Below are 20,328 nucleotides of genomic sequence, written 5' to 3'. Positions count from 1 at the left end.
GTCCCTTTCGGGGTCACAGGAAGTGCTGAAGCCTAGATTTATCTTTTATTTATCTGTATGTGTCAAGATACGTGCACCCCCCCCACGCACTGCAATAAAGGGGCTGTTTGAAACTTGTTGTTAAATTCTTCTGGGGGACAAAGTCCTCCCCCCACCCTGAAGGGAATGTTTATTTATTTATCTGTATGTTTCAAGCGGCTGATGTGCATAGGGGGAGGGGCGGCCTTACATTCAAGAGATATTGTTCCGGTAAATACTGAATGATGAATCACATTTCCTGCAGCAGAGACAACTCTTTCCTCCACAAACATCCTCCGACGAGCAGACGGGAGGACGGATTTGAGAGCAATTCTCCGATCCTGCTGCAAGACGACAATTAAACCCAGGCGCTTGTTGACTTTTCAGCCCCGGCTCAGTAAACAAACAACGAAGACGTTTGCTTCCTAGTTAGGTTTACACATCAGCCAATCGGTGCACGGCCCCACTCAGCCTTTTCAGGCTCTATTTTTCTGCTCTACTTGTTGAACCCTTTGCCCGTTTTCACATTAACCCATCTTGTTTAATATCCAACTTGTGCCCGAGAAAAGGAGGACTGCGAGTGCTGACACAGAATGTCCAACTTGGAGTTGCACCCGAGCAAAGGTGAGTTTTATTTTCCCCAAAAAATAATTAAAAAAAATTAAATACAATTCTGAACATATTTTGTCACTGGAAAATGCTGCTTTTACAGAAATAAAGTAGAAACTGAATAACTGGAGACTACGACCATGTGGTACAGGGCATCCTGGATCTATGTACTGTATATATACAATACGTATCATGGAAATGTAGCATGACACTTGTATGGTTAAGTCGAACTCTAAGCAGAATTTTTATCAGAACGAGTGATTAACAAATCTCAAGGTAAAAAAACTGCTGGCTCAGTTGCCAGAATTTTATCGTAAAAATAAAAGTAAAACAGTTTTTTTCCTTTAACTTTTGAATACAATCATTTTTGTTCTATATATTTAATTTTATTTTATTATCATTTTTAAATAAAAGTATGGGACCAATTTTTCACGGTATAAAACAAAACTGGCAACTCTCGCTAGAATTTTATCGTAAAAGTTCAGGTAGAACAATTATTCTATTACCAGTAATGCATGGTAAAATCAACAATTGTAGATTTTACAGTGAAAAAACAAAACTGCTACCCCTCACTAGAATTTTACTGTAGAAAATAAAGTACAATAGTTATTCCATTTACAATAATTCATGGTAAAATCAACATATACAAACGCCATTCATTCATCCATCCATCCATCCATCCATCCATCCATCATCTTCTGCTTATCCGAGGTCGGGTCGCGGGGGCAGTAGCCTAAGCAGGGAAGCCTGGACTTCCCTCTCCCCAGCCGTTTCGTCTAGCTCTTCCCGGGGGATCCCGAGGCGTTCCCAGGCCAGCCGGGAGACATAGTCTTCCCAACGTGTCCTGGGTCTTCCCCGTGGCCTCCTACCGGTTGGACGAGATGCCCGAGCCACCTCATCTGGCTCCTCTCGATGTGGAGGAGCAGCGGCTTTACTTTGAGCTCCTCCCGGATGGCAGAGCTTCTCACCCTATCTCTAAGGGAGAGCCCCGCCACCCGGCGGAGGAAACTCATTTCGGCCGCTTGCACCCGTGATCTTATCCTTTCGGTCATGACCCAAAGCTCAAGACCATAGGTGAGGATGGGAACGTAGATCGACCGGTAAATTGAGAGTTTTGCCTTCCGGCTCAGCTCCTTCTGCACCACAACGGATCAATACAACGTCCGCATTACTGAAGATGCCGCACAGATCCGCCTGTCGATCTCACAATCCACTCTTCCCCCACTCATGAACAAGACTCCTAGGTGCTTGAACTCCTCCACTTGGGGCAGGGTCTCCTCTCCAACCCGGAGATGGCACTCCACCCTTTTCCGGGCGAGAACCATGGACTCGGAGTTGGAGGTGCTGATTATCATTCCGGTCGCTTCACACTCGGCTGCGAACCGATCCAGTGAGAGCTGAAGATCCCGGCCAGATGAAGCCATCAGGACCACATCATCTGCCAAAAGCAGAGACCTAATCCCGCGGCCACCAAACCGGAACCCCTCAACGCCTTGACTGCATCTAGAAATTCTGTCCATAAAAGTTATGAACAGAATCGGTGACAAAGGGCAGCCTTGCAACTCCGTCACAAGAATTTTACCATAAAAACAACAGTAAAGTTTTTACAATTACAATTGTCACAACAAGAATACTGCACTGGAAAAACACAATCTACATTTTACTGTAAAAAAAAATTGGCTCTGTCGGCAGAATTTTCCTGTAAAACTCAAAGTAGTACTGCTTTTCCATTAATGGTACTTACCTGCGAAAACAACAAGCATAGATTTTACAATACAAAACTAACAAAAAAAAAAGGCAACTCAGCTGCGAGAATTTTACCGTAAAATCAACAGTCGTACTGTTTTTCCTTTTTTTGTCCTTTTTTTTTCTTTTTCTTCTTTGTCATGAAAAAGGGACGTTTTTGTCATGAAAAAGGGAGTTTTCTGTGGTTGGTGCACGATTTGTAAGTGTATATTGTGTTTTTTATGTTGATTTAATAAAAATGAAAAAAATTTAAAAAATTATTATTATTTTCTTTTTTTATAAAAAATTCTTCTGCGGCCCGGTGGTTGGGGACCACTGCATTAAAGGACCTAAGCTTCCTCAGGAAAAAGAGTCTGCTCATTCCCTTCTTGTAAACAGCATTGCAGTTGTCCTTCCAGTCCAGTCTGCTGTTCAAATGAACACCCAGGCACTTAAACTGCCCCACCACTGCCACCTCCCGGCCCTGGATCTTGATGGGCTACACTGGGGTCATACTCTTCCTGAAGTCGATGACCAGTTCCTTGGTCTTGTCCACATTGCATATACAAATATTAAATAAATAAAAATATTTTTTAAAACAGACAAGAAAGAAAACATATTTGAAAATAAAATTTCCATCATTGACTGACATCTGTAGACTGGTTGTATGTGGATGAAAAGAGAGATATTGATCTTGAAACTTCATTAACTATGTGAGGTTTTCTCAATAGATGAGACATTACATTCTTCATATACATATACATACAACACTCGGACAGGAGCTGTATCATCTTGATACATATTGACGATTACCAGCCCTGCTATACTTCTGTTTGGCCCTGAGCTTTTTTCGCCTGACCAATCAGAAAGGAGGGGCCGTCTAAGCATACCCGCCCCCAAAGTGCCAAAACGAACACGGCGCGTGAGCACCTAAGCACCGCGCGCACGCAAAAAGGCGCTGCGCGCGCACAAAGGCACCACACGCACGCGCGTACGAAGTGGAGAATCAGCCCGCGATAACAGTTTTTATGCGCTTGGATTTTTGGCACTAATGTGACGCCATATCCAGCTGCTTAAGTTGGATTGGCGGAACAGAGTCACGTGACTATGCCTGCCGGAAGCAGGGTCGCTGACATAAGAATACGTCTTTACAAGCCATAATCGATAATTACAAACAAGTGTGATATAAATGTAGCAATCGGAATTAAACTCAATGCAATGGAGTAAAAGTGGCGTTTTTCCTTCTCAAAAACAGTAAAGTAAAAAGTATGTTGCATTAAAACTACTCTGACGAGTACAATTGATCAAAAAAGTAACTAAAGTAAATGTAACAGAGTATAATTTGCACACAGTCCATTTTTAAGGATGGAGAAAACCATTTTGTTGGGCATTGTACTTGTTTTTAAATGATTGTTACTGAAACATTTTATACTTTTTGACCGTGTTTTAATCAGATTGATTGAAACTTTAATTAGTAGATTGCACAGTACAGTAAATATTCCAGACAATTGACCACTAACACCCAAATAAGTTTTTCAACTTGTTTAAGTTGGGGTTCACGTTAATCAATTCATGGTACAAATATATACTATCAGCATAATAATCATAATAATCTTCATCCATCCATCCATTTCTACCGCTTATTCCCTTTGGGGGGGGGGGGGGGGTGCTGGTGCCTATCTTAGCTGCAATCGGGCGGAAGGCGGGGTACACCCTGAACAAGTCGCTACCTCATCGTAGGGCCAACACAGATAGACAGACAACATTCACACTCACATTCACACACTAGGGCCAATTTAGTGTTGCCAATCAACCTATCCCCAGGTGCATGTCTTTGGAAGTGGGAGGAAGCCGGAGTACCCGGAGGGAACTCACGCATTCACGGGGAGGACATGCAAACTCCACACAGGAAGATTCCGAGGCTGGATTTGAACCCAGGACTGCAGGACCTTCGTATTGTGAGGCAGACGCACTAACTCCTCTTCCACCGTGAAGCCCGTCAATGGTACATGTACTACTTAAATATACATATACATACAACACTCTGACATTTATAACAAATCGAAGTGGAAAATCAGTGCACGATAACAGTTTTTATGCGCTTGGATTTTTGGCATTAATGTGACGCCATAGTTGGATCCCATTTCACCATCAAACAAGCACAAAGTACAGCTATAGGAAGCTGAAATAAGTCAGGGATCTTTCTGTGTGGAGTTTGCATGTACTCCCCGTGACTGCGTGGGTTCCCTCCAGGTACTCCGGCTTCCTCCCACTTCCAAAGACATGCACCTGGGGATAGGTTGATTGGCAACACTAAATTGGCCCTAGTGTGTGAATGTGAGTGTGAATGTTGTCTGACTATCTGTGTTGGCAACTTGTCCAGGGTGTAAAACGCCTTCCGCCCGATTGTAGCTGAGATAGGCACCAGGGCCTCCCACGACCACAAAAGGAATAAGCGGTAGAAAATGGATGATGGATGAACTTGAATACACCTCACGGTGATGCTTGGACACGTCATCAGTGATAAACCCGGGGTCATAGGGTGTTTCGGGTCTTTAATCATCAGACACCCTCGCCCGGGCGACCCAGCCGGGGGTGACAGACCCCGGCCTGTGTCCAAGTAGCGCACCACGGATCCCCCCTACGGATCCACAGCCACCGGGAGGCTTTTTCTGCGGCCTCAAGGATGTTCTTGGTGGCTTTTCTAGATTGCAGTCCTCTAATGCCAAGGATTCTGAACACACGCTGTAGTGAGTGACCAGCAAAACCCCTGCACCCAATTTCGACTGGTTCGCAGCGGGCTCTCCAGCCGTTACTCCGACACTCTGCAGTGAGCTCAGCGTATTTGGACCTCTTTCGCTCATTTGCTTCGTCAATCCGCTCCTCCCAAGGGACAGTCAGCTCCAGTAGCACCACTTGCTTGGTTGACTCCGATGTTAACACCATGTCTGGGCGGAGTGACGTGGTAGCGATGTTGGCCGGGAACTTCAGTTGCCTTCCCAAGTCAACATGGAGCTGCCAGTCACGAGCGGTGGCGAGGAGCCCTCCTGAGAAGTTGGGCTTGCGGTTTGCCTTCTGTCCTGCTCTGATGAAGGTGATTGACTCCTTCGGGGCGGCCTGGGACTTGCTGTTAAGTATCGCTGCGCAGATAGAATCCGCCAGGGCTTTTAAAACTTGGTCGTGGCGCCAGCGATACCGCCCCTCCCCTAGTGCCTTTGGGCAACAACTCAGGATGTGCTCCAAGGTGCCCCTCCTCTGGCACAGTTTGCACTCCGGAGTGTCTGCTAGGCCCCAGGTGTGCAGGTTGGTGGTGCATGGGAGGACATCATACACAGACTGGATGAGAAATTTTGTGCGTAGAGGTTCAGCTCTCCAGAGCTCTGCCCAGGTGAGTTTTCGAGGTTCTGCATGCTCCCACCTTGTCCACGCCCCTTGTTTGGACATGCCGACCATCCGGCAGCAACGTTCTTCCTCCACCTCTGCACGGATCTCCTCTTGGACCAGTTGGCGCTTCTCCTTGCCACGGGCCTGGTCAAAGCGTGGTTTTGGAAAGCTGCCGAGGCCTGCCCTCCCCCTTGCCACAGTACCCAGCAAGGTTTTGTGCCTCAGCCGCGCCTCTGCTCTGCTTACGGCTTCTTGTGCCTGCCACTTCCTCCCGGTCTTAACAATGATTCCTGCCGAAGCGACCTTGACATCTGCGGAGTCCCTGTACATCATTACCTCTCTGGAGCGGGTGACCTTGAATTCTTCCAACAATCCCCTGAGAGGGAGCTGCAACTTGGTGGAATGGCCATAAAGAGCAATGCTGCTTAAGGACCGAGGGAGCCCCAGCCATCTCCTTAGGAACTGACTGATGGTCTTCTCTAGTACCACAACCGTCGTCATTGGTACCTCGTAGATTAACAGAGGCCAGAGTATTCTAGGCAAGACTCCGTGTTGGTACATCCAGGCTTTGAACTTTCCTGGGAGACCAGATTTGTCAATGGCTGTGAGCCATGAGGTCAGGTCGCTCTTTGTCTGCCGCAAAGCCTCTGCGTCCTTCAGGGAGCTATGAAAGATCTTGCCCAGGCTCTTTACAGGTCTTTCGGTCACCGTTGGAATCAAGGACCCCCCCAACTGTAAAGCGGAAATGGTCGGCCACTTTACCTTTCTTTAGTACCAGAGACCTGGACTTTGCTGGCTTGAAGCTCATCTTTGCCCATGTGATGAGCCGTTCAAGCCCCTAGAGGAGCCACCTGCACCCAGGCACAGATGTGGTCATCACTGTCAAGTCATCCATAAAAGCTCTTATGGGGGGCTGCCGGGTCCCGGATCTTGATTTTGGCCCTCTGCATTCAACCTCCGCAGACTTGACAATCATGTTCATTGCCAAGGAGAAGAGTGACACTGAGATTGTACAACCAGTGATTATGCCCTTCTCCAGGCGGTGCCAGGCAGATGTTACGTGGCTTGAGGAGACTCTTGCGTAGAAGTTGTGGTAGTAGTCCATGATAAGGTTGCAGATCTTCCCAGGAACATGGTGTCTTGTCAGTGCTGTTTCAACAAGTTTGTGCGGGATTGATCCATAGGCGTTGGTTAAGTCAAGCCAGAGAGTTGCCAAATCTCCTTTGCTCTCCCTTGCCTCCCGGATCAACTGCGTCACTACTCCTGTATGCTCCAGGCACCCAGGCACTCCAGGTACTCCCCCCTTCTGGACAGAGGTGTCTATGTAGGCGTTCTTCAAGAGGAACTCGGTTAGTCGTTGGGACAGGATCTTAAAGAATATCTTGCTCTCAACGGTGAGCAGCGAGATTATACGAAACTGCTCGATGTTGCTGGAGTTCTCTTCCTTCGGGATCCAGACGCCTTCCGCATATCTCCACTGGGCGGAGACTTTCCCTCTCCGCCAAATCACCTTCAAGATCTTCCACAGATGCTTGAGGAGCCGTGGACACTGCTTGTAGACCTTGTAAGGGACACCGCTGGGGCCGGGAACCGAACCAGATCTTGCAGCTTTCACAACTTCCTTTACCTCTGCCAGGGTGGGTTCGTCACTGTTGAATTAGGACACTGGATCTGCTGGAGTCACCAGTGCCTCAGAATGGCCAAGCTCTAGATCTCTTGAAACATCACTGAAGGTGGCATTGAGATGATGGTCAATCTCTTCTACAGGGCAAGCGAGGTGACCACTTCGCTTCTGGCCCAAAAGCCTCTTAGTGAAGGTGAAGGGGTTGCCAATGAAGGCGCTTCGCTTCCGTGCCCTTTCCTTTCCCCTCCTTCGGTGACATTCGGCCCTCCTCAACGTGATGAGCTTCTTTCTTACGATGTTAGTGAGTTCCGACAGAGGAGGTCTCTCCTCTTCGTTGGCTGCCTTAAACTGACGTCTCAAGGATTTGAGTTCTTGCCTCAACCCGCTTATCTTGACTTCCCGCCGATTGAGTTTTGCCGGGTTTATAGCTGCTCCTTGCTTCTGTTCCACTCCAAAACGCTCACCTCCTATGCTCATTATGAGGGAGCACATGGTTTGGAGTTTCTGGTCAGCGTCACCCTTCGAAATGGATTCCAGGGCTTCATCTACGTCCTCATCCAGCTTGGTCCACTCCTGGCTATTAGCGACAGGCCACTTAACCCGGCGGTGTTCCGATTTTCTGCTTGGTGGGGGGAAACGTGTTGCTTGGAGGTTCCGGGTACTGTGGGTAGACTCCGGACCTGGCTCCTCCTCCGTCTGACCAGGTTCTGCAGCAGGCACAACAGGAACTGTTGCATCGGCTGCCGTTTCTGAGCGTCGCTTCACTTGTTCCCTCCCAAGGCAGGCCATCTTAGTCTGGTGGATCTTCAGACCTCTCGAGTTTTTGCAGACCTTGCCGCATATGCAGACTGCGCTCGTAATCCGTTGTCCATTTGCTTGGGTCATAACCAGTAAATCCGTCCGGTTGGGATGCTCATCCTACCCCCCTCTCGGGCATCCCTGGGGGTATTTTCCTGTAGGGTTCTTCGTAGCAAGATTTGGGTGCCCCCTCGCGGGAGCTGTAGGTCAGGGAGCTGGCCTTCCCTACCCCGGTTGCCGTCTTTCCGGGCTGTCGACTGTCTCTCCAGTTGTCACCACTCTTTTCGTGGACGTCATCCAGCCTTTCTTGGAGGTCACTGGCTCAGCCAGATGTGATAGAACTTGAATACACCTCACGGTGATGCTTGGACACGTCATCAGTGATAAACCCGGGGTCATAGGGTGTTTCGGGTCTTTAATCATCAGACACCCTCGGCCGGGCGACCAGGCCGGGGGTGATCAGACCCCGGCCTGTGTCCAAGTAGCGCACCACGGATCCCCCCTACGGATCCACAGCCACCGGGAGGCTTTTTCTGCGGCCTCAAGGATGTTCTTGGTGGCTTTTCTAGATTGCAGTCCTCTAATGCCAAGTATTCTGAACACACGCTGTAGTGAGTGACCAGCAAAACCCCTGCACCCAATTTCGACTGGTTCGCAGCGGGCTCTCCAGCCGTTACTCCGACACTCTGCAGTGAGCTCAGCGTATTTGGACCTCTTTCGCTCATTTGCTTCGTCAATCCGCTCCTCCCAAGGGACAGTCAGCTCCAGTAGCACCACTTGCTTGGTTGACTCCGATGTTAACACCATGTCTGGGCGGAGTGACGTGGTAGCGATGTTGGCCGGGAACTACAGTTGCCTTCCCAAGTCAACATGGAGCTGCCAGTCACGAGCGGTGGCGAGGAGCCCTCCTGAGAAGTTGGGCTTGCGGTTTGCCTTCTGTCCTGCTCTGATGAAGGTGATTGACTCCTTCGGGGCGGCCTGGGACTTGCTGTTAAGTATCGCTGCGCAGATAGAATCCGCCAGGGCTTTTAAAACTTGGTCGTGGCGCCAGCGATACCGCCCCTCCCCTAGTGCCTTTGGGCAACAACTCAGGATGTGCTCCAAGGTGGCCCTCCTCTGTAAAAGTATATGATAAAATAGAAACGTACTTGTTTATTAAGTGTCAGAATGTTCCCAAAGAAGACACTTTAATTATACATCTTGGCTGTTTGAGACAACTGCTAAACAGAAACCTCCTAAGACAATTGACTAAAACAAATCGATGGTTCTGTATGTCTTTGATTATCCTAAAACCACACGTGTCAATTAAACGCATTAAAAAATTACCAACAACACCAAAAAGCAGTTGGAAGTTGAATTTACCTGTTAGATCCGTGGCTTTAGAGTCATAAAGCGCTAGCTTGTTAGCATATAGCATTATTTTCTTCTATTGTATTTACATCAAACATAGCTAAATAAGCTTAAATGACCACAGTCGCCCCCTAGTGTACGAGAGGCACACTGCGTCTGGCCATCAGTCACATTAGAGTTACAGTAAGACAGTGGTTCTTAACCTTGTTGGAGGTACCGAACCATGGCCGGCTCTACGCAGGGGCAAGAGGGGGCAGAGCCCCCTTAAATAAATGTCTTGCCCCCTCAAATCAAAATTTGAGAAAGCAAATTTTAATAAACTCACAAAATTACTACATTACAAGTTGACAAAATGATCTGCACTTGCGGAAAAATCCGCCGAAAAAGGGACACACACGATATAGTAGTGTCGGCTTCCCTCTCATTCCTCCCTCCGCTGTGCGTGTATTCAACATTCCACAGGCTGAGCAGCAGACACACACCCGCACACACCCCTCAGCCCTCAGTAAACATCCAATCACTGTTGCAGTATGAAAGTAAAATGAAAGGAAAAGTTGTCTACATTTATCATATACTTGTTAGGGTGGGTGTATTTGTGTAGTCTTATCTGTCATAAACACGTTTATCGTTGCGGACTTTCGGTGGTACGGAGTTCCTTTTTTTTTTTTTTTTTTTTTACAACTTGACGAGAGCAGTGACAGCGGAGACTCTGAGCAGCAATGGTTTGGAAGGCAGAGAGCCTCCACTGTCCCTGTAACAAGCTACAAGTCATTTATGATGCTGTTAATGAGGGTAAAAATGAAACATAAGGTATATATCCTGCTTAGCAGTCTTCCTCTGCTGTCCTCTGTTCAGAGCGGAGTCACTAGCAACGGCCCGTTTTGCTTAGCAACGGTCTGGCAATCGACTGCTGGAATTCTTTTTCTGTTGTTTTTCTTGTAATTCTACATAGTCAACCTTTAATGTTTCAATCTACATTTTGTAATAAACAAATTATAAGTTTCATTTGATACGACCAATACACCTAAAAACAAAAACACTGCCGTTTTCATCAATTTACAAGCAAGTGGGCAACACACATACATTGGAGTGAATGAATGTTGTGCCCAGATGAGGGCCCACGTCCACTGCATGTGACAAACTGAAGACAAGTGACCTGTGTCTGACAGACCCCTACGTAAAGACCCGCCCCAGGCTGTAGTCCTGTACTGTTGTTGTTTTTCTTTACGTAATCACAGGGGTTTTTTTCTGTTGTTGTTCAAGCTTACTTATTTTCTGCTCCAGCTTCCAGCTCACAAAGAGAAAGTTAATGCTCTGTAATGCATCCATTTTTCAGAGCATTTAAAAAGTCTAGTCCTGCTCCTTGTTGTAGTAGTAGCAATGATAGTTTGAGATTATTTTTTATCATTATTCATCAGACTACCTTTCAGTTTTGTAAATATTGACTGTAGTGTGTGAAGTCCTACTTTGGGTCAAAATTTATTTGAGAGTTAGGCCATCCAGTTAGGATACATGTTATGTTGTTGGTTGATAAAATCTGGACGAAGGATGTTTTATTTTATTTTATTCATTTATTTTTATTTTTATTTTTCAGTTTCCCCCCATGAGGGATTGCCACCTTATTGTGGTCAGGGGGTTTGCGTGCCTCAGTGATCGTAACAGCTATACCAGCAGGAGCTTACTCTTCAGGTGGGACACCCAAGTTGGACAGGTCTGAAGGTAGAGGCCTGACAAAGTGCAATCCACTACTCCAGGTTGGGGTTGGACACATAGCTAAAGACCCATTTCAATGAAGAAAGCATCGTTACTATAAGCACTAAAAAAAAAGTGCTGGAGCATGATGTGTACACATGATGCCCCCTTCACATTTCTGACTGCCCCCTCATATAAGCATGCCTAGAACCGCCCCTGTACCGAACCCCACCAGTTTCATATGCACATTCACCGAACCCTTCTTTAGTGAAAAATAAAATGTTTTTTTTTTCAAATTCAAGAAAAAGTTATGTTTTTTTACTTGTTCAAGCATGAACTCACAACAAATTACACACCTGCTAATTAGCGGTTGCCGTATACATAATACATCGATAGGGAGAAGTTTTTATTTACACTATAAGTCAGGTGTGTCTTGACCTCTGCGGCGAGGCTCTGCCGAACCCCTGAGGCCAACCCCTAAGGTTCGATCGAACCCAGGTTAAGAACCACTGCAGTAAGAGCATGGAAACTACAACTTCACATGAACATGTGAAAATAGAAGACACTGAATTATTTGACAAATCAAATAAATTTAGTACATAGAAAAATGTACTGACTGTAAAAGGTGACATGACAGGCGGCAAAAAAAAATCTACAATGATTACTTTCAAACTAGCAAAAAGAACATTTATACTGTGTTTTAGTACAAATGTTCACATTTCAGCCCACAGGAATTCTACTTCCAACTAGAGAAAATATTTTGCAGTAAATTGTTAATAGATTTTATGTTTTACACACACACACACACACACACACACACACACACACACACACACACACACACACACACACACACACACACACACACACACACACACACACACACACACACACACACACACACACACGCGCACGCACGCACGCACGCACACACGCACGCACGCACGCACACCAACTACAAGTTTATTCCAAGAACCATTGAAAAATAACTAGGAAATAAATCAGAATTTATTCAATCCCCAAGTAGTTTTTTCACAGAATGCTTACTTATTACTCCAACTCAAGTCATCATTTTGATGACTACTTTTTACTTTCACTTGAGTCACATCATTCTAAAGTAACAGTACTCTTAATTGAGTACAAGCTAAGGATGTCCTGTGACCTCAAACTGTAGCGACTGGAGTCCCTCACATAAATAAAATAACTAAACAGGTACCAGACCAAGAAGTGATTTATACATTAAAAAAAAAACTTCCATTGAGAAAATCTGCGTACTGACAAAGACGGACAGTTTGCCTTTGCATATAAAGTGCAATGGTGGACAAGGTCGCCACAACCAGTAATAAAACTTAAGGTGCAGTGATATACTCTGTACAGTTTTTTCAAATAAGTGGTGGGTGTATTCGTAGAAAGCAAGTCTGCATAGTCTAGAAAAGGCATAGAAGTGGTCAGAATTGAACGTTCCCTAACTAGTAAGGAAAAACCGGACTAGTTTCTAAAGAAAACTCACAATTAAATTTAAACTTTTCAGTTTTTATGTGATTCAAAAGACAAAATCTCGTCAATAACAAACCTTAAGTACTTAACTGACCATTTCCAGTTCAACCTGATGAACAGGTGATATTTTTGAAATGTTCAATGGCAGTCGTTTCCCATTTGAGAATAACATCACCTTAGATTTCTTTGCATTTAGCACTAGTCTCAGTTGAATCAGCTGGCACTGAACAACATCAAAAGCCGTCAAACATATATCTACAGTTTTGTAACACTTACTGTTACTTTACTTTGTTGTTTAGGAATTGTTATTTTTGTTATTGTGTGTAGTAAAATGAAAGCAGGGAATAACCTTTGTACTGCAACATTTTTTATGTTAATTGAATATAATTCGTTTTTTGCACAATAAAATAATCTTTATGAACTAACTAGAGGGAAATTCACAAAAATATTTGACCAGTTACGTTTCAAGTAAAAAGTACTATTTTGGAATCGGTATTGGTACCAGCAATATCAGCCATGTATTTAGTTGGTATTGAAGCGATACCAGAATGATCAGTATCGCTTGGCCAGGCATACACGTAAAAGGGGATGGCGGATTGATCTACATATCTGTAGTGTCGATACCAAGGGCTCGTATCAGTATAAGATAAATACTAGAGCGGTTTTCAAAAAATCCCCTCTTAGTGGTTTTTCCCAAATGTTTACAAACTCAGGGAATAGTTCCCTGGACACAGAAGGACTTTGTGTCATTGTCCACGTCTTGGACCATGTCATATTCTGTTTTTGTTCTGTTTTATTATCACCCTGTTGTGTTATTTGACGTCCTTAGTTCCCGGTGGCACTTCCTGGTTTTGTTCCATTGTCATAGTTACCCATTTTGTGTCACCTGTCTCTTGGTTGTCGTCACGCACCCGTTATGTTGATTATGTCTTCTATTTAAGACCGCCTTTAATTTACATTCGTTCTTGGACTCTTGTTTGCTCCCACGCAACAGTTGACGCCGCTCGTCCTGCATTATGGTAAAAAACTACTTTTGTTACTTGTTAGCTTCCATGCTATTCCTGTTTGGTTTATGTCCCTAGCTTCAACGCTAGCGCTTTTTGTTCCTTCTAGCTCCCACGCTAGTTCTGTTGGTTTTTGGTAGTGCCTCTGCGCAAGTGTCTTTGTTTCTAGATTGTTTTATAGGATAAATACATTTTTGTTCCTACCTTTACGCTGTCTCCATCTTCGCTGCACCCACAAGAGAACGCAAACACCGCCACAATGCCACCGAAGCGTCACACTTTGAGGAAAAAACACAGTATATGTTGCTTTGGTTAAAGTATTGTGTACTATTGACTTTGTTTTGATCCAAAAATGTATAAAAAAGAAAAGATAACGAGTTTGAATATTGTGTTGATTTTGTTGTCAATAGCACTCAACATTAAGTTAAAAAAAAAAAATTTAATAAAGGGGGCTCCAAATGAAATTCTGCTTGCGGCCCCAAATTAACCAGGTGCGGCCATGTCCCTAATTGTTGACTGCAATAAAAAGATGTTGCATCATCTGTCGGCAGCTGATGGCGGAGGAGCGACCGTGGGCATTGGTGTCGGAGGTGGGTGGCGAATTCGGCCTACTGGAGGAGATGGCTGACATGATTCGTCAACACTTCCACATCGTCTCTTTCGAGGACTTTCTTCAGAACCCGCAGCTGTACGCTGCCAGGATCCAGGTCCTGCTCATGTGGAAGTACTACCCAGAGGCGGAGCTCGGCCTGCTCAGGTCGCTGCCCTCCCTCAAGGCGGTCGTAAGCGGCGGAGTGGGCGTGGACCACCTGGACGTGCGCGGCATCAACAGCCTAGGGGTGAAGGTGTCCAACACGCCCGGCGTGGTCAGCGACGCCACCGCCGACTTAGCCATGGGTCTGCTGCTGGCCTCCGCCAGAAACATCCTCCGAGGTGAGAACGTTAGTCACAGAATCACATCAGGTCACAATCGCAAATGATTACTGTTGATTTATATAAGTTCTTGATATATATATATATATATATATATATATATATATATATATATATATATATATATATATATATATATATATATATATATATATGTATGTATGTATGTATGTATGTATATGTGTGTATGTATGTGGCTTAATTTGACTCAACACGGGGAACCTTACCTGGCCCGGACACAGAAAGGATCGACAGATTGATGGTTTTTTGACACACATATATAAATACAAACATACATATATAAATACATACATACATACATATATACATATACATATGTATATATATACACACACACACACACATTAATGTTTACAAACGTGTGACAATGTGTGGGTACTTTAATATGTTCAGTTCATTTCGAACATGCATACGATACAATGTCCTGCATCCCATATTTCCAGTTGTTTTATTACAGCACGTCCGAAAAGGAGTAGGATGAAGGAGAGCTTATTCAATCCTACCCCTTCTCATATCATAGCAATTTTATCCCATTTCTTTGTTCTCTGTTTGTAACAGAACAGTAAATAAATACATTAGAAATAAATACATAAACAGTTTGTATTATCTCTATATCCAACATTATGTATTATTATAATTTATCCTTTTTGTAGCACCGTTAGTAAATAAGTGTACTTTTGTAGTTATTAGTAGTTATTTATATTTGATTTTATTTACGCTTTCAATATCTACACAGTCTATTTGTGTATATTTGACGTTTCCGTCTACTGTTACCAAGTAACATTATTTTAGTTTCACTGTGATTCAAAGAGAGTCTGTTTTTGTCAAACCATCTTTTCAATTTGGTTAATTCCTCTGGTATTATTTGTTTGAGCTTCTGTGTGTTCTCTCCTGAAAACATTTGCAAATACAGTAATACTAAGTCTTTTGTAACTTTACAAATGTTTATGTAAAGGTGAACAATTTTGGTCCTGGTTTTCATCCCTGAGGTACGTCACATGATATTTTTAGCTTTGTAGATCTGTGTTCACCTATCTTCACGTATCGCTTCCTCTCGCTTCTTACCCAGTTCAAAACAAACCCTCTGATTCCATACCTTTCAAATTTTCTTATTATGATATATATATATACACACACACACTCACATATATATATATATATGTGTGTATGTATGTATATATATACTTATATGTATACATATATAATATATACACATATATATATAAAAATGTATATATATACATACATACATATATATATATATATTTATATATATATACACATATATATATATATATATATATATAAATGTGTGTATATATATATATATACATGTACATATACACATCTATATAAATATATATATATATATGTGTGTATATATGTATATGAACATGCTTGTTTTTCCCCAACTGTAGGTCACCAAATTTCCGTCGACCCGTGCACGGTCCGCATGACCCAAAGCCTCATGGGAGTTGAAGTGACGGGGTCGACTCTGGGAATCATCGGAATGGGCGAGCTCGGCTACAAGATCGCTCAGAGATGCAAAGGCTTTGAAATGAAGATTTTCTACCACAACAGAAGCAGAAGGTAAAAACGCTGAGAGGACATGTTGGACTCACGAGCAGGTTGATTTATCGATGATGCGGCATTTTAGGAGCGCTGAGGACGAGCGCGCCGTCGGCGCCAATTACTGCCAAAGCCTGAGCGACCTGCTGAGGAGGTCGGACTTCGTCCTGATCGCAGTCAAGTTGACCTCTGACACCGAGGGCCTAGTCGGCCAAGGAGAGTTGGCGCTCATGAAGCCTTCGGCCACGCTGATCAACGTCAGCCGAGGTGCGAGCGCCACTCCACAAAGCCTCTTCTTCCCACCTGGCTTTAAAGGGGAACTGCACTTTTTTGGGAATTTTGCCTATTGTTCACAATCATTATGAGGGACAAGAACACAATTTAAAAACATTTATTTTGAAGATGATAAATAACGCTTGAGAGATTCGGCTAATAGGAGTCAACGTTGTAGCCTCCAAAGACCTCAATCAACATTTTATATACACACTGCAAGTATATACTATATAATGTAGAAACGGACACCTTCATAACAAAATGTCATATGTACAATATACACACTGCGAGTATATATATAATTTAGTAACATACACCTTCATAACAATATGTAATATACACACTGCAAGTATATATAATAATGTAGTAAAAAACACCTTAACAATATGTAATATGTACAATTTACACACTGCAAGTATATATATATAATGTAGTAACAGACACCTTCATAACAATATGTAATATACACACTGCAAGTATATATCTAATGTTGTAACATATATCTTCATAACAATATGTAATGTGTACAATATACACACTGCAAGTACATATTGTATATAATGTAGTAACAGACACCTTCATAACAATATGTACTATGTACAATATACACACTGCAAGTATATAAATATATATATTAGGGGTGTGGGAAAAAATCAATTCGAATTTGAATTGCAATTCTCACGTTGTGCGATTCAGAATAGATTCTCATTTAAAAAAAATAGATTTTTTATTTATTAACATTTTTTTTTAATCAATCCAACAAAACAATACACAGCAATACCATAACAATGCAATCCAATTCCAAAACCAAACCTGACCCAGCAACACTCAGAACTGCAATAAACAGAGCAATTGAGAGGAGACACAAACAACACAGAACAAACCAAAAGTAGGACAAACAAAAATGAATATTATCAACAACAGTATCAATATTAGTTATAATTTCAACATAGCAGTGATCAAAAATCCCTCATTGACATTATCATTAGACATTTATAAAAATAAAAAAAAGAACAAGGGTGTCACAGTGGCTTACACTTGCATCGCATCTCATAAGCTTGACAACACACTGTGTCCAATGTTTTCACAAAGATAAAATAAGTCATATTTTTGGTTTGTTAAATAGTTAAAACAAGTTTACATTATTGCAGTCAGTTGATAAAACATTGTCCTTTACAATTATAAAAGCTTTTTAAAAAAATCTACTACTCTGCTTACATGTCAGCAGACTGGGGTAGATCCTGCTGAAATCCTATGTATTAAATGAATAGAGAATCCTTTTAAATCGGAAAAAAATCGTTTTTGAATCGAGAATAGTGTTGAATTGAAAAAATCAATTTATAATTGAATCGCAACCCCAAGAATCGATATTGAATCGAATCGTGGGACACCTAAAGATTTGCAGCCCTAATATATACATATATATATATTTTTGGGGTGAATTTCCCCTTATTAGTTCATAAGGATTATTTTATTGTGCAAAAAATGTACTATATTTAATTAACATGAAAAATGTTGCAGTATAAAGGTTATTCTCTGCTTTCACTTTACTACACACAAGAACAACAATCACAATTCCTAAACAACAAAGTAGAGTAACAGTAAGTGTTACAAAACTGTGGATATATGTTACATAAGGCTTCACGGTGGAAGAGGGGTTAGTGCGTCTGCCTCACAATACGAAGGTCCTGAGTAGTCTGGGGTCCAATCCCAGGCTCGGGTTCTTTCTGTGTGGAGTTTGCATGTCCTCCTCGTGAATGCGTGGGTTCCCTCCGGGTACTCCGGCTTCCTTCCACTTCCAAAGACATGCACCTGTGGATAAGTTGATTGGCAGCACTAAATTGGCCCTAGTGTGTGAATGTGAATGGGAATGTTGTCTGTCTCTCTGTGTTGGCCCTGTGATGAGGTGGCGTCTTGTTCAGGGTGTACCCTGCCTTCAGCCCGATTGTAGCTGAGATAGGCACCAGCGCCCCCTCGCGACCCCAAAGAAGGGAATAAGCGGTAGAAAATGGATGGATAAATGGAGATAAATATATATATATATATATATATATATATATATATATATATATATATATATATATATATATATATATAATGTAGTGACAGACACCTTTGTAACAATATGTAATATGTACAATGTTTACCCTATTTTGATCATTTTAAATCATTGATAGAACTAACTCTTCGGCGCATTGATTTCTGTTTACATAGCAACACACGTCCAGCAACTTGTCTTCTTACTTCCAGAAACAAAGGCGTGTGTGTTATAATCATGGCAGACTTGGTAACGGACAATGAAGGCGACTATTTTGGGACAAATGAGGATTCACAACCTTATACTTTTGAAGCTGAATATACTGAGGATGAACTACAGATTCTAGAAGAGAGCACGAAGGAAGAGCGAGACGTTGGAGCAGACAGAGCCAAGAGAGTGAGGTGAAAGTGACTCGAAGCTGAAAATTTGAAGCCATGCTATTTCGATAGAAATGCAGTGCTTACCCAAATCAACCGGAAAAAAGTAACCCACCAGCGAGTCACTTTAATATTTATTACGATACATGTAGCGCGTCATGCGTGTTATTAAAACTACAGTACATCATACGCTGTCTGGCTAGCTGTGTAGAAACAAAGCATGAAATAATACTGTAATTTGATTATTCATGTTTTTCACTCAGTACAGATTGATGTCCTGTTACATTATGCTGTGCATTACAAACTCAAACAGGTTTCGTGCTAATGTAGAAGCTAGCGTATCTCTTTCCGTAGCTATGTTTTATGAGTAATACTGTGTGTTGGTACGCTAGAAAGAGTTCCTCAGTGTTCACTCTTACAATAACAATGTTGCTACAGCTATGTTATTATACAGGTTACAGAACATAAATGAAGTATTGTTGATGGTTTTTGAATGCATTTTTAAAGTCATTTAAAGATAGAATAGATTGCTGCCAGTAGCTGCATTGCTCGCCACCTAGAACGAGCCCGATTTTTACATGTTAGAATGCAAAAAATTTTGTCTTCTTGTCTTTCATAATGACTGTGAACGATAGGCACAATTCAAATAAAAAGTGCAGTTCCCCTTGAACTCGGATTCTTCTCAGGTCAAGTCGTGGACCAGGATGCTTTAGTCCGAGCACTCCAGACGGGAAGCATTCGTGCCGCTGCCATAGATGTGACTCATCCAGAACCCTTACCCAGGTCAAGCCCAGCTCACCTCAATAAAGCCACAGAAAAGGAAGGACGGCTTTATGATTTTTTTCTTCCCTCCCCTGCAGGGACCATCCTCTGCTGGGGCTTCCTAACGTGCTCATCACGCCCCACATTGGCATCAACACGGTGGCCACCGCAAAGAGGATTGTCGGCTGCATGCTGCAAAACGCTGTGGCTGCAGTAAAAGGCCTTCCCCTTCCCAATGAAGTCGCCATCAAGTGACTAAAGCGTGCCGCACTCTCATATTACAAAATAAAAGTGGAAATTACCGCCCCCTCGGATATTGCGTGCAATCTCAACAATCCCCTGACACAAAACTAATATGAGCAACATCAGAGCAATCTCACCGCAGCGTTTATCAGACAGAGAGATAATATTTCTAATATTTCATACATTTGTCCTAAAGCAGCGGCAATTGTGGTTCTTTCATCTCAAAGAACGCTGCTATCAAGAGATTAAAAACTAGCATTGCCAGTTTGTAAGCTTGAACTCAATTCACAAAGCCTTCATCACCTGTTTAGGCCACGTGAAACCTTTAAAGCTTAAACCACTAAATAACTGACGGAAAATTACATTTATTTGAAACTGGAGCTGAACAAACTCTATGTGTATATATATATA

General features: G+C 42.9%; 1 protein-coding gene and 1 pseudogene across 1 annotated transcript; one reads left to right on the top strand and one right to left on the bottom strand.

The window, feature by feature from the left end:
* Positions 1-261: 261 nt before the first annotated feature.
* On the top strand, positions 262-20,177 carry LOC133537768 (glyoxylate/hydroxypyruvate reductase B-like). Its single transcript, XM_061878851.1, has 6 exons — positions 262-642; positions 14,253-14,634; positions 16,074-16,245; positions 16,313-16,491; positions 19,599-19,695; positions 19,773-20,177. Exons 2-6 carry the CDS (start codon positions 14,256-14,258, stop codon positions 19,927-19,929), a joined length of 984 nt encoding a protein of 327 aa, XP_061734835.1. The 5' UTR covers positions 262-642; positions 14,253-14,255; the 3' UTR covers positions 19,930-20,177.
* LOC133537843 (uncharacterized) lies at positions 4,915-8,149 on the bottom strand (annotated as a pseudogene).
* Positions 20,178-20,328: the final 151 nt, after the last annotated feature.

Source organism: Nerophis ophidion, linkage group LG19 (assembly GCF_033978795.1).
Source record: "Nerophis ophidion isolate RoL-2023_Sa linkage group LG19, RoL_Noph_v1.0, whole genome shotgun sequence".
Taxonomy (NCBI): Eukaryota; Metazoa; Chordata; class Actinopteri; order Syngnathiformes; family Syngnathidae; genus Nerophis; species Nerophis ophidion.
Note: the sequence above shows the minus strand (reverse complement) of the source record. Positions and strands in the feature narration are given on the sequence as shown.